This window comes from Bombina bombina, chromosome 5 (genome assembly GCF_027579735.1).
Source record: "Bombina bombina isolate aBomBom1 chromosome 5, aBomBom1.pri, whole genome shotgun sequence".
Lineage (NCBI taxonomy): Eukaryota > Metazoa > Chordata > Amphibia > Anura > Bombinatoridae > Bombina > Bombina bombina.
The window spans coordinates 873,518,992-873,543,968 of NC_069503.1; the positions used below are offsets into that span (position 1 = coordinate 873,518,992).

At 36.9% G+C, this 24,977-nt stretch overlaps 1 protein-coding gene across 1 annotated transcript in view; it reads right to left on the minus strand.

Moving 5' to 3' along the window:
• The window catches only part of LOC128661646 (ethanolaminephosphotransferase 1-like), a 189,672-nt gene that overhangs the window by 14,022 nt on the left and 150,673 nt on the right, over nt 1-24,977 (minus strand). Inside the window, exons 7-8 of the mRNA XM_053715877.1 lie at nt 7,261-7,309; nt 1,608-1,788 (exon numbers count right to left, since the gene is read on the minus strand). Of these exons, the coding sequence (XP_053571852.1) occupies nt 1,608-1,788; nt 7,261-7,309 (230 nt within the window). The remainder of the gene's footprint in view (nt 1-1,607; nt 1,789-7,260; nt 7,310-24,977) is intronic.

A 24,977-nucleotide genomic window follows, 5' to 3' on the forward strand; every position in this document is an offset into this window, starting at 1 on the left:
GCAAAAGAGCTGAACTTCTTGGGGCATGCCCCGCAAAGGGCCCTGTTCAGGGCTGTTAAGGTAAAAGAGCTTTGAACTTTAGTAATTTAGAATAGGGTAGGGCATTTTTTATTTTGGGGGTCTTTGTTATTTTATTAGGGGGCTTAGAGTAGGTGTAATTAGTTTAAAATTGTTGTAATATTTTTCTTATGTTTGTAAATATTTTTTTATTTTTTGTAACTTAGTTCTTTTTTATTTTTTGTACTTTAGTTAGTTTATTTCATTGTAGTTATTTGTAGGAATTGTATTTAATTTATTTATTGATAGTGTAGTGTTAGGTTTAATTGTAGGTAATTGTAGGTATTTTATTTAATTAATTTAATGATAGTATAGTGTTAGGTTTAATTGTAACTTAGGTTAGGATTTATTTTACAGGTAATTTTGTAATTATTTTATCTAGGTAGCTATTAAATAGTTCTTAACTATTTAATAGCTATTGTACCTGGTTAAAATAATTACAAAGTTGCCTGTCAAATAAATATTAATCCTAAAATAGCTACAATGTAATTATAATTTATATTGTAGCTATATTAGGATTTATTTTACAGGTAAGTATTTATCTTTAAATAGGAATAATTTATTTAATAAGAGTTAATTAATTTCGTTAGATTAAAATTATATTTAACTTAGGGGGGTGTTAGTGTTAGGGTTAGACTTAGCTTTAGGGGTTAATACATTTATTAGAATAGCGGTGAGCTCCGGTCGGCAGATTAGGGGTTAATAAGTGTAGGTAGGTGGAGGCAACGTTGTGGGGGGCAGGTTAGGGGTTAATAAATATAATACAGGGGTCGGCGGTGTTAGGGGCAGCAGATTAGGGGTACATAAGTATAACGTAGGTGGCGGTCGGCAGATTAGGGGTTAAATAAATTTAATCGAGTGGCGGCGATGTGGGGGGACCTCGGTTTAGGGGTACATAGGTAGTTTATGGGTGTTAGTGTACTTTAGAGCACAGTAGTTAACAGCTTTATAAACCAGCGTTAGCCCAGAAAGCTCTTAACTACTGACTTTTTTCCTGCGGCTGGAGTTTTGTCGTTAGATGTCTAACGCTCACTTCAGTTCAGACACGACTCTAAATACCGGAGTTAGAAAGATCCCATTGAAAAGATAGGATACACAATTTACGTAAGGGGATCTGTGGTATGGAAAAGTCGCGGCTGAAAAGTGAGCGTTAGACCCTATTTTGAGTGACTCCAAATACCGGAGGTAGCCTAAAACCAGCGTTAGGAGCCTCTAACGCTGGTTTTCACAGCTAACGCCAAACTCCAAATCTAGGCCTTAGTTTTTCCAGCCTGCACTGTCAATGATTACTCAGTGTTTTCAATACAATTTGAAAAGTACAACTGTTTGTTTGTTATCAGTTTGGTCAGATTCTGTGTGTCTATAATTGTGACTTAGAAGAAGATCAGCGCAGAAATCCAGGTAACTCCAAACTTTTTCTTGCAACTATATATAACAAATATTTTTATTGCATATTTGCAACATAAGGAAACCAGATAACCATACATGCATTCTGTTGCCTCTTTATTTAGTAAAACTGATCATGGAACAATTAACTCCCAAGTACTTACTGTGACATTAGAAAAAGTTACGCCAACCATCCATAAAAATAATCTCGGCTGATTTTCTAGTATGCCAGAGGGAGAAAATACAACCCAAGCTGTCAACATAGCAAACAGAAGGGACGGAGAGACTAATGGTAAAAGTCCTTCATATAGAGAAGACTTCAGTAGGGTTTTCTGTCGATATCCTCTGTAGATATAAGCGCATATGGGGAGAACTCAGTGGTCTCTGATTTAGTAAAATCAACACGTGAATAAATAAGCTAATGTAATTATGGTTCACAAATGACACAACATAAGACAAAAAGTATGCACAAAGAGCCAACACAAAAATTGTTCTAAATAGATAATTGAGGCATTACAGGATCCCACTTATAAAAAAGTGATATTTCTTAAAATTATACTATATAGTATATTTTATAATACAATGTGCCTTTCAAATAAATCAACACCATTCATTCATATAAAGGATCATTTAATTGTGTGTGTTTTTATTGCGTTTGCCTAGTTATCATCTACAATGCCTAGTTTTAATAACAACCGAGTATCAATTTTAAAATAAAATATATAACTATATGTAATGACATAGTAGCTGAGGAATAGGGCAGAATGATAATGTCAATTGAGGTTTTTAAGCACAAGGTGTGGCTGTAAAAATAAGTTTTTAATTGGTTTCTGGTGTCTGTATGTTTCAACTAAGTTTAATAAATTATAGTTTGGGTTCTCAGAAGAAAATCTCTTACAATTGCTAGTGCGGACTGAGATATACTGTATGTATATATATATATATATATATATATATATATATATATATATGTGTGTGTGTGTGTGTGTGTGTGTGTGTGTGTGTGTGTGTGTGTGTGTGAAGAAATCTCTACACAGTAGTGCTTAATACCCTTTAGATTTAAACCAGTTATGATTGAGACACAAACATATTGAGAATGAGTGAAGACTATACAAGTAAGAAAGTGTTAAAGCTATTACTATTGATGTAAAGATGCAGTATGACATTTGTTAACAGCAGGAGATAAAGGCAAAGCATTAATGGTCAATGTGCTCAGGTTAGCATAAGTGCCAAAGGCCTTCCTGCTATCTTTGGATGCAGAGAAAGCCTTCGACAGAATGGAGTGGGAGTTTATGTTTGAGGTTTTAAACAATTATAAGTTTGAAGGTTCCTTTTTTGCATTTTCTCAAAAAGATTTATACCAAATTGCTGACATATATTACAGTCACATATCAACATATTTTTCATTATTGTGAGGGACTAGACAGGGATGTCCTCTGTCACCATTGTAATTTATTTCTGGAACCCTTTGCAGTTAAACTGAGAGATTTCTTAAAATTTCAATTTTTGCAGATGACCAACTTCTGTATGTAGCTTAATCAAGAGAATTTATTTAGAACATTTTTTATTTTATTAATAACTAAGCCTTATTCTCTGGTTATAAGGTAAAGTGTTCCCTCTAAGCCCATTTTTGTGAGCACCCAGCAGTGGAATTATGGAACTGCACCCTTAAATTAGCAAAGGGTGCACAATGCAGAGTGCAAGGTATGGTTTTCTTATTAACTGTTTCATTGCTGGGGCACTCACAAAACTGGCCTTAGAGGAAACACTGGTACCATGATTATCTGTTTGCTGAATAGATAAATTGATATATCTGGTATCAACATTTCATCCAATCCCAATAAATGGTATGAGATACATTTTTTTAGATGTATTTGAAGCGTTAATAGGGAGAATGAAAAACTGTTCTGGGCTGTCTTTCCCATTATCTGGCAGAATTAAATTGATTAAAATGTTTATACTGCCCAAGATTATGTATACGATGCAAATGTAACCCAGAGACTTAGTTCAGATTTAACCAGGCAATAAGAACTTTTGTTTGTCAAGGGAAGAAACATAGGGGCCGATTTATCACGGCCCGAATGGGGCCGTATACCCCTGTTTCCGTGCAAGCCTTCACCAGAACTGCTTGTGCAATGATAAATGCTGACAGCGTATGCTGTCTGCATTTATCGATGTCTGGGGACATGATCCGCTACACACTTGTTTAGGGGAAATGATCCGCTACACACTTGATAAATCTGCCCCATAGGATGCAACTGCACAAATTCCCCCTCCCTTGAGAAAAAGGCGGTTTGGGTTTACCAATAAATTGAAAATGTATAATTTAGCATCACTTGTGATAAATACATTAGGGGCCAGATTACGAGTGGCGTACTAACTCTTGCGTGCAAGCAAAAAGGGGTATATTGTGGCTCTATGCACATGTCAGAAGTAGTGTGCGTATTATGAGTTGAACGTAAAGACGTTTACTCGAGCACAATTTAATTTAACACAAGTTGGGTTAGCGCAACTTCAGAGCTCTAGTTAACTGTTACGCAAGTCCAAAAAGTTGCACAAAACACATCAAAAATACATTTAAAAGTACAATTAAACTCATAATAACACTGTCTGATAAAAAAAATATTTAAAAATATATTGCACAAATATAAAATGTGAATAAAATTGGAATGTGAAATATTAATATTTCATGTGGGGTTAGTGCTTTTGAGTAAATGCGATTGGTTGTTTTCCACTTTTCGCGCTCCATTGATGACTATAGGAAATATGTTATCACTATCGCTATATTCTAAGTCCAGCTTCTTGCGTGCGTTTGAATAGCACTCGTGCGATAACTTTTTACTTTCAACTTGTAATACATGCGCAACACGGCACGTGCAAAAAGCTTAGTTCTAGCGAATTTATCCCTCAAGCCGCAGCACTAAATAGCGATCCACTTCTAATCAAGCCCTAAATAGGGGTAATCTTAGAACCTGGCTGTTACATCCTCTACAGATAGTGATAGAGGAAAGGGAAAATAATGCATTTTCTGTCTCCTCAATTTATAAAGTCATATTGTATCATGATTTAAACAAATTCTATAGAAATATTACAAATTACTGGGACAGGATCCTTAAAGGGCCAGTGCACACACATTAGTTGAATAAGTTATGTAATGAATATATACATTTTCTTATGACAGATAGTATAAGCATGAAGTATTACTATATAAATAGCAATTTTAATTTTTTTTTACCTCCCTGTCCCAGCGAGTGTACAACATGATAACAACCTCACATAGGGACCAATTATTTAAGGGTCTCTGTTTTGGCAAGACTATTTAAGAATGTTCACCACTCCTATTTCTCTGATGGAATTATATAAAGCCACTTTTTACCCTGAAAACAGGGTGTCTCGCAAAGGGGCATATATTGCATTTTCGTACAGGGAAAGAGATGCATACATATTTAATTTGGAATTTAAAAATCATACATAACTAAGAAAAAAAACATTCACACAAAAATACTCAGAAAAAGATTTGTTGTTAAGGTGCATCACAAATCATAACAAAATTGTTCCCCAAAAATCGTATTTGATCAAAAATGTAAAATTTGTATGTAAATTACACAGGAATAATCATATTAATTATGCACAACGTAATTCATAATTTAAGTACACTGGATGTGCAAAAAACACATAAAAAAATCCTACTTATAAGTACAAAACACAAAGTGTAATTGTTGTTTTTTCGTAAAATGGTCTGAACATGGGCGTGTATGAAATTTTCTCTCAAATCCCAGCGTAATTCTTGAAGCATATCCACCCTACAGTTCTCACTGTTTTTTCTAGCTAATGAAAAGGTGGCGAGGTTGAGACAAACTACTTAACACCCTAATAGAAAAACACATTCATACAAAAATGAAGGCGATTGTAAGATGCTATACACAGAAAGCAATGTAATGTGATTTTTTAATGCCTGCAGGATTTCATTTTTAAAGTGCGCTCCCTGCTCACTGCTAACTTCGCCTTATACAACGTAGTTTCCCTTTCCAGCGAGCTCTATTAATTTCATTAGGAGACATCTCGCCACTCGCAGGAACTGTCCCTTTTTTAAGATAACTCCACCAGAGTAGCCCCTGAGAAGGTCAGCGTGAAAAACCACATCTGATTTTTTGCAAGGTTTAAATAATCAGCCACTTAGAGAAAGGCAGAGCCAAGAACCACAACCATCAACCCCATCCCCCGCTTATCGCAAATGGCATGCAAAATAACAAGTGCCCACTTAAAATCAAATCGCAATTGTGAACTAGCACACGCAGTCACCTTAGCACTGGCATGCCGACATAACAGAATGATCAGAATTGCCACATACTAAACTCCTTAGAAATTGCAGGCACAAACATGACAGCACTATCTAAAATTGAATATGGCACATTATTTCCGATAGCTCAATAATTATTGGCACTTTGACGTTATAAGGAAAATATATGGCATTTCCTGTCTATTAGTGTGGTTAATGTAGCGGACATTTAGGAGCCAATTCCTTCTTATGTTCTGATAGGCAACTTACACCGAAAAATATTTTATAATAATAATGTGCACAAGATATCTTTTAACTGTAGTGGTGGTGATTAATTTTATAATCATTTCTATATTTGAACTTGTCACACACGCTTATATTTGAGCTTGTCACACATTCCACAATACATGACGTCACTGGGGAATCTTCAGATACGCATTTAGATCTGGCATAAAGGGAGCTAGCAGGGCTTTTCAGAGGCTAACTTACAAATGTATACATTCACAATATCAGAGTTTGATAAGTGGACTCAAAAACAGAAAGATTGCTTTAAAAAAAAAAAGAAAAAAAAAAAGAAAAAAAAAATATATATATATATATATATATATATATATATATATATACAGTATAAATACACAGACAAACGTTTTCTAGACATATTATACAGCTCACAAACTTAAACAATTAAAGTACTAATGTTAAGAAAATAATTATTCCTGTGTACAATGTCCCTTTAAGAAAAACTTGAATAATGATATTATAGATCAATGTTCAATGGCTTTCAATGTCTACCAACTTGAAAGAATCCCAGACCAGGTTAAATAATGGAGATTTTTTTATTTCTAGACGTTAATGGAGAAAATATATTCAAAATGTATGTACAAAGTGCAGCGTTGTAAAACCTAATCTTGCACATTAATTTTGGGAGTAGCCTAAAGTAAAACAATATTGGTTGAAAGTTTCTTATTTTATTTCACAAATTTTAAAAATATATAATATTTTTTCTCACCAAAAATTTTGTCCTGACTGTGGTAATGCTAGCAAGACAATTCATTTTGAAATACTGGATTACGCGAAAGTTTCAAGCAATTTCTGTTCTTAAAATATTTTATGCAAAGACAGAAGAAAATTGAGGGTTATTATATTACATTAAATTAAATTTGAATGAAAAAAACTTTTTCTATACTGCTGGGGGCACTATTTAATGTTTCAATAATTTAATTTTAAGAAATATATTTAAGATATCAGTGTTTGAATTTGATGGAGGTAATTGTCTTCATATTTCTATCACTGTATTGAACAGTACTATATATAATTGTGTAATAATAGCTTTAATTTATTTGGTAATAACTCTGATGTTTACAAATGTATGTATTAAGAACTTAATTGAATAATAAAAAGTAAAAAATAACTCTTATAGAAGTGTTTATATATATATATATATATATATATATATATATATATATATATATATATAATGACAAATGGAAAAACATTATAACTTGTCACAAGAAAAATCAGTGTTATTTTACACTTACATATATATGTTGTACAAGGTCTGAGGAAAGGCAATTAGCACGCTGCACCCTGAAAAATAGCAAAAGTGAATAATATAAATATGGCTTAACATGTAATATCTATGCAATATCATTAGAACAATAACAAATTAACAAAGTAGAACTGAATACATGATGGACAAAAAAAATGCAAAATGCCAAAAGCTGCTTATTTAGAATTCAGCATTTATTATATATATTATACTGCATGAGAAAATGTAGAGACCACTGCACAATTATCAGTTTCTCTGGTTTTACTATTTCTAGGTATGTGTTTGAATAAAATGAACATTTTTGTTTTATTCTATAAACTACTGACAACATTTCTCCCAAATAATAATATTGTCATTTATAGCATTTATTTGTAGAAATTCACAACCTGGTCAAAATAACAAAAAAGATACAGTGTTTTCAGACCTTGAATAATGCAAAGAAAACAAGTTCATATTAATTTTTAAACAACACAATACTAATGTTTTAACTTAGCAAGAGCTCAGAAATCAGTATTTGGTGGAATAACCCTGATTTTCAATCACAGCTTTTATGCGTCTTGGCATTCTCTCCACCAGTCTCTCTCCTTTTCCTCCTTTGAAGTCCACTGCATCCGCCTGTTCTCCCCCCTCTTCCTCAGGGTGGCAGTTATCTATCGCCCCCCTGGACCAAACTCCCAATTCCTTGATAACTTTGCTGCCTGGTTTTCTCACTTTTCTCTACAAATAACATCCCCATTGATAACCCATCTGCCCCTGCTGCCTCTAAGCTTCTCTCACTCATAAACTCCTTTGGTCTCTCACAATCCACCCTATTCCCTACTCACTGCAATGGACACTCTATTGATCTGGTATTCTCCTACCTCTGCTCTCTCTCTGATGTCACCTGTCGCCCATTTCCTATCTCAGACCACAATCTGCTCACCTTTAATCTTAATATACAGGCTAAACCTACTTCCCCCCTCGCCCCAGGACCTGTAGAAATCTGCACACTGTGGATCCTCTCCAACTTTCCAACCTTATTCAAAAACTCCTCCCCCACACTTTCACGATATCCTGCCCTGACCTTGCTACAACCCACTATAACAATACTCTCTCCTCTGCACTTGACACTTTTGCTCCTCCCCAAATACGCAAAACCATGTCGTCAGCTCCAACCCTGGCACGCTAAGCAAACACGCTACCTGCAAAAATGCTCCTGTGCTGCTGAATGTGCCTGGAGGAAATCCCGCACTGAACCAAATTTCCTTCACTATAAGTTCATTCTTTATTCTTACTCCTCTGTCCTTCACTTAGCCAAGCAAACCTATTTCTCTTCTCTTATATCTACTCACTCCTCAAACCCTAAATGTCTCTTCTCCATTTTCAACTCTCTCCTCTATCCACCTGCACCACCTCCTTCATCTGCCTTTAGTGCTCAAGACCTGGCAAACTACTTTTTCAACAAAACACTTACCATCCAAAGTAATATCCCAACACAAGACTTCAACCTATCATCTCCACCCCCGGCCACCCCCTCCACCACTCTCAGCACCTTGCCCCAACCACTGAGAAATGAAGTGAGTTCCCTATTCTCTTCCTCACACCTCACTACCTGCCCACTTGACCCTATCCCTTCACATGTAATACCTTCTCTATCTTCTACCCTCACTCCAGCTCTTACTCACATATTCAACCTATCCCTTACTACCGGTTCATTCCCATCTTCCTTCAAACATGCAAAGGTCACCCCCATCCTCAAAAAACCCTCCCTCGACCCCAATTCTCCTGCAAACTATTGCCCCATATCACTGCTTCCGCTAGCTTCAAAAGTCTTGGAAAAACTAGTTTTAGATCACCTAACCCACTTCTTGTCCTCCAACTCATTGCTTGACCCCTTGCAATCTGGCTTCCGTCCCCAACACTCAAATGGCACTGCCCTCACCAATGTTACTAACGATCTTCTTTCTGCTAAAAACAACGGCCACTACTCAATACTCATCTTACTTGACCTGTCTGCTGCCTTTGACACCATTGACCATCCCCTTCTTCTACGGACTCTCAGCTCCCTTGGGCTTTCTGACACTACCATCTCCTGGATCCACTCTTTTCTCTCTAATAGGTCCTTTTCTGTCTCCTTTGCTTGCGACTCCTCCTCTCCATTGCCTCTGTCTGTTGGAGTACCTCCAGGCTCTGTTCTGTGTCCTCTACTCTTATCTATTTATACTTCCTCAATGGGTAAACTTATCAGTAGCTATGGCTTCAACTATCACCTCTATGCTGATGATACTCAGATCTACCTATCCACCCCTGCACTCTCTCCTTCTGTCCTTTCTCAATTCAGTGTCTTCTTATCTGGCATTTCTTCTTGGATGGCCTCTCACCACCTAAAACTCAACATGTCTCCAATCTGTCCTGTATGTACTGGATCTTATTATTTAGTTGTTGTTTTATTATATGTTATATAAGGAAAAAGAAAAATTGATCCTAGCCTCTACATAGCAAATACAAGTATGCATATTCTCAGGTATCTGTATCACGTTTCTTGTAATGTATACTGTTCTCTTCTTTATGTATACAACACGGCATTGCTCCAATTTGTCATGTATGTAATGGATCTTATTACTATAAATAAAGTTATTTTAAAAAAAAATCAACATGTCCAAGACTTAGCTCCTTCTAATCCCCCCCCCTCTAATTCTACCCCGGTTTCTAACTTTTCAATCACTGTTGGTGACACCACAATTTCCCCATCACCCCAAGTCTGTCCTTCATACCCTACATCCAATTGCTCTCTCCTGTCGCAACCACCTACACAATATCTCCATAATTCGTCCTTTCTGAGTGCTGAAACTACTAAACAGCTAATCCACTCCCTGGTAATTTCCCGACTCTCTCCCGCCGCTCCCCTCTTCAATCCATCCTAAATGTCTCTGTTAGGCTAATCCACCTCTCCCTATGCTCTGTATCTGCTACACCTCTCTGCGAGTCCCTTCACTGGCTCCCCATTCACAGCAGAATTAAATTCAAAATTCTCTCCCTGACCTACAAAGCCCTTAACAATGCAGCCCCCCCACCTGTCCTCACTCATCAACAAATATACTCCAACCCTCCCCCTAAGATCCAACAATGACCTGCTCCTTGCATCTTCTACCATCACCTCCTCCCATGCTAGACTATAGGACTTCTCTTGTGCAGCACCAACCATCTGGAACGCACTTCCTCGAGCTGTCAGACTTTCCCCTAACCTTTCCTCCTTTTAACGCTCCCTAAAGACCTTTTTGTTCAGGGAAGCCTATCTCCAAATCAGTAACAAATGAATTTCACTTGCCTAATAGCTGTCCTCATATAACTCCACACTAACATCATTCTTACCTTTGCAGTCCCCATCTCCTGTTTCTCATCCTCCTACCCATCTAGATTGTAAGATCCCACGGGAACAGGGCCCTCAATTCCCCCTGTATTTGTTTGTTAAACTTTGTCTGATGTCTTTTATATTGTATTGTACTGTACTTTTATCTTTGTACACATGGACAGCGCTGCAGAATATGTTGGTGCTTTATAAATAAAGAATAATAATAATAAAATAATAATTGCTGTTGGGTGACTTTATGCCACTCTTGGCACAAAAATACAAGAAGCTCGGCTTTGTTTGATGGCTTGTGACCATCCATCTTCCTCTTGATCACATTCCAGAGGTTTTCAGTGGAGCTTAGGTCTGGAGATTGGGCTGGCCATGACAGGGACTTGATCTGGTGGTCCTGCATCCACGCCTTGACCGACCTGGCTGTGTGCCATGGAGCATTGTCCTGCTGGAAGAAAAAAAATCCTCTGAGTTGGTTAACATTGTTAGAGCATAAGGAAGCAAGTTTTTTTGTAACTTTGTACGTGACTTGATTCATGCATCCTTCACAAAGATAAATCTGCCCAATTCCAGGTCATCTTCTCTGATGAGTACAATTTTCAACTTTGCCCAACACTTGGTCATATAATGGTTAGACAAAAAACCTAGAGAGGTCTACAAGCCATAGTGTCTTGCACCCTCTGTGAAATTTGGTGGGGAATCTGTGATGATCTGGGGGTGCTTCAGCAAGGCTAGAATCAGACAGATTTATCTTTGTGAAGGATACATGAATCAAACCTTGTACAAGGTTATCCTGGAAGAAAACTTGATTTCTTCTGCTCTGACAATGTTCCCCAACTCTGAGGATTGTTTTTTTCAGCAGGACAATGCTGAATGCTAAACTGGAGGGTCACACAAGGTGTGGATGTATGGCCACCAGATCAAGACCCTGCCATGGCCAGCCCAATCTTCAAACCTGAACCCCATTGAAAACCTCTGGAATGTGATCAAGAGGAAGAAGGATAGTCACAAGCCATCAAACAAAGCCAAGCTGCTTGACAGCTGTGATTGAAATTCAGGGTTATTTCACCAAATACTGATTTCTGAACTCTTGAAAAGTTAAAACATTAGTATTGTATTGTTTAAAAATGAATGTGAACTTGTTTTCTTTGCATTATTTAAGGTCTAAAAACACTACATTTTTTTGGCTATTTTAACCAGTTGTCATTTTTAGCAAATAAATGCTTAAAATGACAATTATTTTTATTTGGAATTTGGGAGAAATGTTGTCAGTAGTTTGTAGAATAAAATAAAAATGTTCGTTTTACTCAAACACGTACCTATAAATAGTAAAACCAGAGACACTGATCCTTTTGCAGTGGTCTCTTTTTTTCATATCTGGTATTCTAAACAAAAGCCATATATCAAAAACAATGTGTTATTGTACTCTGCTTCATTCTTAATACAAAAGTAAAAAAAATAGTTTGAAATAATAGGCAGAAATAATGTAAAGCTGAGCCACAATTTATAAATTTTTAGGAAACTGAGGATTTAGAAATCATAACAAAACATTTCATGCATCTGTCATGTCACTGATGGCCCTCACAAATGAACCAGGAGGATTAAGATACGCTGTCATTCATTGCTCACAGCTTGAGCAACAGACATTATTTAGATCTGTTTTAAACACATGGATAATGGATTTCTATAGCTACAGTAATAAATCAGGCTTTGATAGCCCAAAATACATTGTTGTAAAAGGGATGCCACACATTGCATAGAAAAGCTTTGCAGACCTTTCTGGGTTTTAAAGAGTTACTCCAACAACATTACTATATTGCATACTCTTCCAAAAACAACAATGACATTTTGCATTTTATAAGATCATGGATTTTAGAAAACAGATTCAGAATAGTGCTTTAGATTTGAATATTAAATTCAAATTGTGCATATTCTCATTGTATATATGGTAATATGATTAATGTATTAACTTAATTTTTTTTTAAACAAACTCATTATGAGTTCGTATAATCTTATATCATAAATATGGATAATTAGCAACAATAGAGATTTACAAGTTGTCATGATAGGTGTTTGTCTAAAACAGTGATTTCTGTCCCTGCTGCAGTAAGGCATACTGTACCTTTAAGGAGGCCTTGAAGATCAGTTTGGCCTTAAATTCAGTAGTCTATATTACTAGCTCTGTGTTTGTAGCATGAGGTTGCTTGTGTATTAAGTAAATTCCTCTTACTCTGCCAATTACTATTTTGACATACTGGTTTGACTTCTGCTTCCCGTGGCTACGCTCAGTGCCGGATTGGGCCACCGGGACTTTTACCGGTGGGCCGCTGCAGCTGGGCTGGCTGACCTGTCGGATTAGAGCAGCATCCATTCCAGCATAATATGTGCGGTGTAAATGTGTCTGGCACTTTCCCCCCTCTCCCTGATGCCTCCCCTGTCCTCGCTCACATGCTGTGTAAACAGTGAAAATGATCTACCTATATACTTTTTTACTTTAATTACTTTATGACTGGTTCTTCAATGCAGTAGGAGACCGGATGTCACGTTAGTCCTTAGCCAGAAACCCAAAGAAAAGTTATCAGGAAGGAACTATTTCCCCCATGCAGGCAGAGGCAGAAAGACACCGGCAGTAAATTCTTTAGCAGAATATAAGAACAGAAGAACAGCCATGCGGCAATACTTTGTAGTAAGTACTGTTGCAGCAGGAAAACAAAAATGATGTGTTTTTTTTTCTAGTGCCCCAAAATATCTCTCATTGCTCATGGTTTAACGCTGACAGAGACGGACGGCTCCAGTATCGGCGGACCGCACAGGTGAATATTACAAAACATGGAAGCCACTTTAAATACTTTATGGACCAACAACTAAGGTCTGAAGATTAAAGGTACATTATCGACAAGTGCGCTTGTTAGGAGTGGGACATACTTAATAACGGACAGGCGATTTACAAGAAAAATACTGCCTTGTTTGTTTTTTAAATTTTTAAATTGTTGGAGACGGACAGCAAGTACTTTGCTGAAGGATTCCACTGACATTATACAATGTTAAAAATTGCCTATTGATATCTGTGTGTAACAAATAGTTAACTGCAATATTGCTTTACGAATGTATCATTAGCGAGACAGCATTTGACATTTGCTCTATATATATATTTTTAAATCAATCAAACACAATTATCAATTTAAAAGTGTGCCAGTAGTGAGACACCATTTTATATACCATTAGAAATCTGGTATAAAGAATACACTTGTGATAAAGAGTACATTTCACAAAAAAGTCGATTTTTATTATATAGGAACTGGTTTAGAGTTATAAGGTTGGCCAACCATACGGATTATTTTGGGCTGTTTAACTTTTTTGCTTGTTACCCCCTTTCCTTTTTTAGCCGCTAAAGGCAAGTGGATTGCAGTGTGATCACATAACTACTGCTCTGCTTTTTGAAGTATTATATTTTTTTTTAAAATACCGCATATATTGTGCTAAACGCACATATTCTGGCTTATGATAAGCTTTTTCACATGTTTTAGGTTTTATAAGTCTATAGAAATAAAATAAAATTTCTTTTGATAAAATAAAATAAAAATTATTCTTTGCTCTTATTTTTGGGTATAAGCCAATAGGCGCTCCTGGTTCTGCACCACACCCCTTCTTTAGGATCACTGTTTTGGGAGCTTAGAGGAATCTCCTATAGACCCAAGAGCTTTGTACCCTTTCAGCGAAGACTGTATAGATCTGTTTGAATATCCATAAAACTCTTGCTTTCACCAAGGGTTGCTTCGGCGTCTCTCCCGGAGCTAAAATGACTGCTAGACTCAGCATTTGCAATCAACATAGACAGCAAGAAAAAAGTTCTCCTTTATGGTAAGCCCAAGGTGAGGTAAGACGCAGACTTGTAGAAGGCACATAAATAACTGATGAGTATAAGTAAAACTCATACCTTTATTGAAAGCGGTTAAAAAAATCACAGCAGTTGAAAACATGGCAGTGACCAAGGAGCGTAGGTACTATCGGAGGGTGACGTCATCTGACGTGTTTCACGCCCTTCTGATGCTTTGTCAAAGATAATTGTGCAGGTGAGGGGTGCCTTCTTATACGCTAAGGATTTAAACTTGGGAACCCCCTCTACACATTATACGTGTCACCTCTATATGTTAACAATGTTAGTTATACACTAATACAAAAGAGCAAATTTAAAAACACTAGGTTTAGGGGCACCCCACACTTTTTTGGCAATTTGCGTAAAGTCTTTTTTCAATGGGACTTCCATAGCGCCGATATTACAAGCTTTTTCTGGGAGGCCAAAAAGTGAGCGGTACAGCCTATCCCGCAAGATTCGTAATGCAATCTAAAGTCAGTAGTTATGAATTTTAAACTACAAAGCTGTAGCATAAAACTCATAACTAAAGTGCTAAAAAGTACACTAACACCCATAAACTACCTATTAACCCCTAAACCGAGGCCCTCCCGCATCGCAAACACTAAAATAAAATTATTAACCCCTAATCTGCTGCTCCGGACATCGCCGCCACTAGAATAAACATGTTAACCCCTAAAGCGCCGCACTCCCGCCTCGCAAACACTAGTTAAATATTATTAACCCCTAATCTGCTGTCCCTAACATTGTCGCCACTATTCTAAAGTTATTAACCCCTAAACCTAAGTCTAACCCTAACCCTAACACCCCCTAACTTAAATATAATTAAAATAAATCTAAATAAAAATTCCTATCATTACCTAAATAATTCCTATTTAAAACTAAATACTTACCTGTAAAATAAACCCTAAGCTGGCTACAATATAACTAATAGTTACATTGTAGCTAGCTTAGGGTTTATTTTAATTTTACAGGCAAGTTTGTATTTATTTTAACTAGGTAGAATAGTTACTAAATAGTTATTAACTATTTACTAACTACCTAGCTAAAATAAATACAAATTTACCTGTAAAATAAAACCTAACCTGAGTTACACTAACACCTAACCTTATACTACAATTAAATAAATTACCTAAAGTAAATACAATTTCCTAAATTACAAAAAAAAAAAACACTAAATTACACAAAATAAAAAAAGAAATTATCAGATATTTAAACCAATTACACCAAATCTAATAGCCCTTTCAAATACCCCCCCCCCCCAAATAAAAAAAAAACCCTAGCCTAAACTAAACTACCAATAGCCCTTAAAAGGGCATTTTGCGGGGCATTGCCCCAAAGAAATCAGCTCTTTTACCTATAAAAAAAATACAAACAACCTCCCAACAGTAAAACCCACCACCCACACAACCAACCCCCCAAATAAAATCCTAACTAAAAAAACCTAAGCTCGCCATTGCCCTGAAATGGGCATTTGTATGGGCATTGCCCTTAAAAGGGCATTTAGCTCTTTTTCAGCCCAAAAGCCCTAATCTAAAACTAAAACCCACCCAATAAACCCTTAAAAAAACAAACTAACCCCCGAAGATCTTCTTACAGTTTTGAAGACCTTCATCCAAGCCGGCAGAAGTGGTACTCCAGACGGCATCTTCTATCTTCATCCATCCGGCGCGGAGCGGCTCAATCTTCAAGACATCTGGCGCAGAGCATCCTCTTCTTCCGAAGACTAACGACGAATGAAGGTTCCTTTAAATGACGTCATCCAAGGTGGCGTCCCTTGAATTTCGATTGGCTGATAGAATTCTATCAGCCAATCGGAATTAAAGGTGAAAAGATCCTATTGGCTGATGCAATCAGCCAATAGGATTGAGCTTGCATTCTATTGGCTGTTCCAATCAGAATGCAAGCTCAATCCTATTGGCTGTTAATTGTAGTGTAATGTTAGGTGTTAGTGTAACTCAGGTTAGGTTTTATTTTGCAGGTAAATTTGTATTTATTTTAACTAGGTAGTTTGTAAATAGTTAATAACTATTTAGTAACTATTCTACCTAGTTAAAATAAATACAAACTTGCCTGTAAAATAAAAATAAACCCTAAGCTAGCTACAATGAAACTATTAGTTATAGTGTAGCTAGCTTAGGGTTTATTTTATAGGTAAGTATTTAGTTTTAAATAGGAATTATTTAGTTATTAATAGTAGGTTTTATTTAGATTTATTTTAATTTTATTTAAGTTAGAGGGTGTTAGGGTTAGACAGGTTTAGGGGTTAATAAATTTAGTATAGTGGCGGCGACGTTGGGGATGGCAGATTAGGGGTTAATAAATGTAGGTAGGTGGCGGCGATGTTAGGGGCGGAAGATTAGGGCTTAATAATATTTAACTAGTGTTTGCGATGCGGGAGTGCGGCGGTTTATTATAGTGTCGGCGATGTCCGGAGCGGCAGATTAGGGGTTAATAAATATAATGTAGGTGTCGGCGATGTCGGGAGCGGCAGATTAGGGGTTAATAAGTGTAAGATTAGGGGTTTTTAGACTCGGGGTTCATGTTAGGGTGTTAGGTGTAAACATAAATTTTCTTTCCCCATAGGAATCAATGGGGCTGCGTTACGGAGCTTTACGCTGCTTTATTGCAGGTGCTAGGCTTTTTTTCAGTCGGCTCTCCCCATTGATGTCTATGGGGAAATCGTGCACGAGCACGTAAAACCAGCTCACCACTGACTTAAGCAGAGCTGATATTGGAGTGCGGTATGGAGCACAATTTTGCTCTATGCTCACTTCTTGCCTGTTAACGCCGGGTTTATGAAAACCTGTAATAGCAGCACTGTAGGAAAGTGAGCAGTAACAATAACGTGCAAGTTAATACCGCACCCCTCATATCGCAAAACTCATAATCTAGCCGCTTGTATCTTGCTAGAGAATCTGATTAACAATTTGTAATTGTATAAACATGTTAAAATAAAAATTAATGAGAAAACAGTTGGAAACTAAATAACTGGAAGGTGCAAAGAAAGTAAATATAGCAGTGTATTTAATTATACCAATGGTTGTACACTGATAATATATTGACAGGTAATTCACTAGGTCTGTAAAACCTTTCTAAAGAGGTACAATCCACTTTAGTTACGCCAATCCAGTTACCAACTGATACTTTAAGGTTTCATTAATATGAACATTTAAGCAATATTTAATCTGATGCAGGCAAGATAAGTACATAAATAGATAAAATTCTGATCAAGGGGGAACTTCCGGGCGGTGGGCATGATTGGTCGCAAGACTGTCTTCTGCTCCAAGCCCTAACACAAATCAGCTCAAAACCCAGCTTGAAATGCCCCATCAAGCACTCCTTGATGACTAATATCACACAGCAGAGTAAGCTCTCTTCAATGATATAGTTATTTTTATACTTGCTGTAAGATTCAGCCTACCGGTTGCGGCCTATTTCAAACCCCAGGCAGGACACGCATGTGTCTCTGTCGTTACGGAGCAGTGAACCCCCGCAAGGTACTGCAAAAAACTAACATCATTAGGGAACCATTTACATTGCTAAGCAGGTATATATAGTGTCAACAATTGCAAAGAAGATCTATACCAGGCATATAGTATGGACGCAATGGACAGATGGGAACAAAAGGTGGCCCCACTTATACAAGACCACTTCCGGAGCCTGGAAGACGAGATGTGTAAACTCCTTCTAGCAGTACAGTTTAAAGCAGAGTCTATTCCGCAAATTGCACAAAGCACTTGAACACAGGTCCGCACCTACCAAGGCAGGTCAGCATGTAGCAAGAAACAGAAAGTCTTGCTTAACCGTGAATCCCAGCTTGAGGGATATGGGGCATTGATTGTCTGGGCTTGCAAAATTAAGCTGGCCGTAACTGAGATACCAACCGGAACCAAACATAAGAAGCAAGAGAAGGCGCTACCGGATTTTTCAAGAAATACTGCTTCCCAATATGAGATGCGAGTGGCAATGGAGATTGACACCAAGAAGCAGAGAAGGTTCCACATGGGATGTATAATACCCGAGAACGCTACTTTGAGCCGGTACCGAGGACTCCACTGCAAAGTGAGTATCACTCAAGATGACCGACTTGGAGTGGGCTGAGTATGAAACTACCAGGTATACACCACATGAAAAGATGCAATAATTACCTTCTACTGTCACCAAAGGATATGCCCGCTAAAATAAGTCTGCATGTACAGTAATGGGCTACTATATTCATGATAATTGTATGTTTGAGATATAAATAATGGCTCTAGAACCCTCACATAGATACACTCAATCATTTTATTTCTGGCCTTAGTACTAATATGTATTCTCTGTCACCTGCATGTCCTTCATTTTAACCATCCAACTCCCTAAGTTTGAAAATGTTCACTTTAACTATTTAAACAAGACTACATCTGTTGTAGATTGTAGTTAAAGTGTGTTGTGTTTGGCATATTTATAATTAGTAGTCTTATTAGGCCAGCTAGATATTTTAGTTTTCTTTATATATATATATAGTTTTCTCCTGTTTATGTTCAGATGTGTTCATAGATAATCAAGTTGCCTGTTGCTTACTGCTTCCCCACAATTGATTGGATATCCACGTCTGAGTAAGACATCTAAATGTTAGAATAAAAGGGGTGGTATGTGTAATACCCTAACTCTGCTATGAAATACATTCTAATGCACTATTAGTTAGAACATTTATAATTTCAAGATTTACTCCCTATCTAAGCTCAATAACATATAGCTCCTTATAGCATATTGTTAAAGGATACTGTTATGTCCCAGGCTTATATATATAAAAAAAACAAAAAAAACATTTGAAATAATTAAAGCTTCACTTTAGTTTATATACACATAAGACATATTGCTCTACCTTATACTAGACCTCTGCTTGTCTTGTTATATGTATAGGATTTTGTGAGGAGCAGTGTTAACCCATTTTGCTCCAATGATACGCTGCAGCCGGGGCAGCCCACCACAAGCGAATTCTAATACCCAATAATCTTAATAGGAGTAGACAATAGTCTGTTTATGGGACTGTGTATGTTCCTAAAGTTACTTTATCTTTTATATATATTTGGACATAGGGAAGCTATATACTTTAGAGTAGCTGTGCCGATAACTACCCACTCACTACCTTTAAGATAGTCTTCTACCATCATATGTAATTGTCACCCTCACCTAGTGATATCCACATGCAATCCTACCCTAGCCGTTTAAGTTAAGGTCAATAGATATGATGGTTCCCTCATCATTGTACTTTTCCATTTAAAAAAAAAAAAATCTTTCTGATATTATTATCCATTTATTATTATTCATTTACCAACTTACTTCATTAATTGTATCAGTTGCTAATTTTTCATATTTATCTAGGTTCAAACATGACCACTTCAAATAAAATTTTCCTCCTCTAGAACATTTAAGTTTTTTGTAGGTCCAAGAGTGACCTATTGTGACTAGTGAGGAAACTATTCAGGAAACATATATAAAACTGAGGTTCCAGAAGTTTACCTATTGCAATTTATTATTAAGATTTCACATGTGTTAACGGTTTCTGTTATATTGAAATTTCTATCTTATGTTTTATGGTAATCTGTATATGATGTTTCATTTGCACAACCTCAATGAAAAATAAAAATCTGATCAAACAGAATAGTAGACTAGCTAAGGTATTTATATATAAGCTTACAGTTTTATGCATTATATATCGCAACCCAGAGGAGATAATAAATCCTTTCTCATATTAATAGGAACAAAATGTAGCTTGCTATAAGGATAAGTTAAACAACTCCCCTGGGGACAAAGCCAAGTGTAAGTGTAAATCCCAACTGAATATTGACAACTGGATTGATAGTATATGTATACTCCACTAGAGGTACATGCAGAAATCGCATTTCTCAGAAATAAAATAATATATGTATATAATTTACTCAATATCGCAGGTCTAGCTCTAGTTTCTACTGAAGTTAAAGGGATGAGGAATATATGGATGGAGAAATCAGCTCTTAAGGGAAAATTTGCCCTGGAAGAGGTCTATGTCCCATCTGGAATTTATGCCTTTGGGTTCTTTTGTGCCAAGTTTTAATATCCATTGGGCTTCTTTATCTAGTAGACTTCTAAATCTGTCACCTCCTCTAGTATTTTGGGATACATAGTCGATTGCCTGAAATTTAAGTGCTTTTTTATTATTGGCTGTATCTCCATATTAAAAAAAAGTGTTTTGCTATGGGGGTTTTTGGCGGATCTCTTTCAAGAGAAGTGAGGTATTCACGAATTCTGTCTTTTAAAAACCTGCTAGTACACCCTGTGTATTGTTGTTTGCAGATTTGGCATGTGATCAAGTAGATGATATATCAGGAACAACAATCTAGCCTATAGTATTGCCTGTAGTAGTGGAAGTAAAGGCATCTCCCACTGTGCAATGTTGGCACACATTACAGGGGTGTTTTCCACATCGAAAAAAAACTTTTTTTGTCAACCATGTTTCTTTGGATGTTTGTTTGTTTTTATATACATATTGGGTAATTTTATTTCCTATTGTGGGAGCCTTTTTTTATACAAACTTTGATACCTTGATCTAGGCACTCTTTAAGTTTATCATCAAGTCTGAGAATATCTAAATTCCTATTTACAATCAGCTAGATTACGAGTTATGCGCCCTATAGGGAAATTAAAGAAAGCAACAAAAAAATGCGTTATTTAACCCCCTATGGCGCAGCCATTACAAGTTTTTAAAAACCCGGCTTGTGCGTGCGATATGGTGCTTTTAAGCTCCATACTGCACCAAAATCAAGCACTGTTTTGACGTGCTCATACATGCTTTCCCCATAGACATCAATGGGGAGAGCGGGTCATAAAAAAGTCTAGCACCTGTGATCGCGGAAAGAAAAGCTCCGTAACGCAGCCCCATTGATGTCTATGGGGGAAAACAAAGATACGTTTAAACCTAACACCCTAACATAACCCCCACGTCTAAACACCCCTAATCTGCCCCCCCACTGACATTGCACCTACAAAATGTTATTAACCCCTAATCTGCCCCCCCCAATATCGCCGCCACGTTAATAAAACTATTAACCCCTAATCTGCCGCTCCCGATATCGCTGCCACTATACTAAAGTTATTAACCCCTATTCCCCTGCACCCCAACATCGACCACACTATAATTCATCTATTAACCCCTAAACCGCCGCTCCCCAACGTCGCCGCAACTAAATAAAGCTATTAACCCCTAAACCTCTGGCCTCCCACATCACTACCACTAAATAAATATATTAACCCCTTAACCGCCAGCCCCCCACATCGCAAAAATCTAAATTAAACTATTAACCCCTACACATACCTCTATACCTAACGTAACCCTAACCCTAAACCTAACCCTAACTCTACCCCCCTAACTTTAACATAATTACAATAGAGCTAAATTAAACTTACAATTATTAACTAAATAATTCCTATTTAAAACTAAATACATACTTACCTGTGAAATAAAACCTAAGCTAGCTACAATAACTAATAGCGGCATCTTCTATTTATATATTATATATAACTAATAGTTATATTGTAGCTAGCTTAGGTTTTATTTTTATTTCACAGGTAAGTTTGTATTTATTTTAACTAGGTAGACTAGTTAGTAAATAGTTATTAACTATTTAATAACTACCTAGTTAAAATAAATACAAACTTACCTGTGAAATAAAACCTAAGCTACCTTACACTAAAACCAGTCAACAGCTCTTTTGCTACAAAAACAAACAAACACCCTATAACAGTACACAAACCCCCACCCCCCAAATCCACAAAATAAAAATAAAGTAAAACCTCATCTACCCATTGCCCTTAAAAGAACATTTGTATGGGCATTGCCCTTAAAAGGGCATTTAGATCTTTTGCTGCCCATGTCTTAATCTAAAAATAAAAACGCACCCAAAACGAAAAAAAAATACATTACACAAAATAACAAATTATCAAAAATAATAAAAATTATTCCTATTCTAATAGCCATTTAAAAAAAAAAAACACCCCAAAATAAAAAAACTAATCTAGAATAAACTACCAATGGCCCTTAAAAGGGCCTTTTGTAGGGCATTGCCCTAAGTTAAACAGCTCTTTTACCTGTAAAAAAAATACAAACACTCACTAACATTACAAAACCTCATCCCCCCAAACCCACAAAATAAAAAAAACTATCTAAAAAACCTAAGCTACCCATTGCCCTGAAGAGGGCATTTGGATAGGCATTGTCCTTAAAATGACATTTAGCTCTTTTGCTGCCCAAACCCTAATCTAAAATAAAAACCCACCCAAAAAACCCTTAAAAAAAGCCTAACGAAGATGGCCGCTAAACTGGGAGCTCTGCGAAATAGATTTACAATCTGCCTGCAATCTGAAGATTGAGTATCCATCCAGCAAAAATTCATATTACAGGACACAGTAGACACTTAGCTGAACAGGATTATATAATTCTTTTTGAAATAACGAGACTTCCCAGACTGAACAGCTGAGTATCTCTGGCGGCTCCTAAGGAGAGACCGGGTAAGCAGAGTATATTTAAATCCTCTGCATAAAACATTCTTAAGCATGGAGGAGGACTTATATGATAAGTTACGAGACCTATTTGCTGAATTTGAACAGCAGATACATCACAGATTTGACCGTCTCATGGCATTGGCAGGTGCTCCTGAAAAGAAGACTTTCGGGCCTACTGAGGCAGGGGAGGCAGTTTCAAGTGTGCAGCATGGTGCCCAAAAGATGTGTGATGAGGGCACACCTGTCAGAACTGCTTTATCGAAGATGGAGCAGCGGGAGGCTAAACCTGGAGAGGAAAGCTTGAGATGCACATGTAAACCAGGGGCTCAGCGGGAATACGAATTACCTGAGAAGGAAACGACTGGGATCGGAGGGTCTATTACCAGCAAGCAAGAAATAGCGGAGGTCCATAGCGACTATTCTAATGGGGATATCCAGATTGCTGCAGCTTGCTTAGTCGCGCGGGGGAGAGCGGCCAGCTCCCCGGTGTATGGCTTTGCAGGTGAGTACCGGGTGCTGGTAGCCCGATGTTACTCTATTACCCTGGGATTCTACATAAGCTGGAGCCTAGAGATGTGGCGTGTGCGGGACTCAAATAAAGACTTAGCTCCAAAATGGATGGATTTCTTATCAGGAGGTTCTCACGACTTGGGCATTTGTACAAGAGTTGGTGTTGGATGACGCGTTCAGTATAATGGCAGACCCCGGAGTGCCAGATCTGACTCAGTATTTTAATCATATACTGCACCCTTCCCTGAGCTTAGGTCTTGGACACTATCCTGAGAGATGTTAGACTCAATGCTGAGACCCATATTAGTATCTTTACCATTGTTAGGCCCCTGTGCTTACTTCTAGTTCAGTGTCTATATACCTTGACCGATATGTTAAGGTTACCTGCCCATGTGGTCACTTTTAGTTTAACCTTGATTTACTATATTTTGCAGGTGTTTGTGCTATTATATTTTAGGACCATTGGCCCTTACATAGATATATACATAACTCTTACTTTATGGTACAAAATGAGTTAAAACGGTTAGTAGGGGAAGCCTGGCTCTGTTCCAATCACTAGGAGAGACAGTGACATCCAGTAGATGTTTAATACCTTGTTAAGGGCTAATATCACTGTATCTGTTGTACAAAAGATAGTTCTCCTCCTTTAGTGCATATCTTTTATTATGCAGGTCCAAAAGAGGCCTGTACCCCCAGATTTGAAGGCAGAGATCATTGAGGTCCAAAAGTGGCTTCGCTGGGCATGGGGGGAAAATTAGTAAATTAGAAAACTATACAATTGATATAGTCTATTAGAAAACTGAAAGCTTTATGTGCGTTACTCAATCTAGTGATTCATATACAAGAGTGTTTCATTATCTCAGAAATGGCCGGTATCAGATAAGTAATTCTATTTCTTAATGTTATCCTGTTAAGACAAAAATTTTCCTTGACAATAATAAAAGATTATTAGTTGGATTTCTTGAGGTCTAACAATGGCTAGTACAATTCATACACTCCCTACCTTTGTTAAAATATCTGTATCTTCTTATTTCTGGGAGATAAACATGCTTAGATGTGTTGATATAATATCCTAATAGAGAGTACACAACTTATATGGTTTATTAGAGAACTAAATGTTGTATGTGTGTGTCTCAATTTAGAGATGCATATACAAAAATGTTTCACTATCCTTAGAAGCCCAGAAAGGGCCGGTATAAGATAAATAACCCTATTCATGAATGTTATTTTATTTAGGATGTTACTTAGAAAAAGTTCAAATAATATTATTTGGTTCTTTAGAGGCCTAATAGTGGCCAGTGTTGTTTAGAGATTCTATATATTTGTGAGAGTATATGTACCTTCTTATTTCTGAGAGATAGATATGTTTATATGTGTTAATATAATACCCTAATAGAGAGCAAATATATCATTCTTATAACCCCATAGAATGCCCATTCTATATAACCTCAATAGAGGT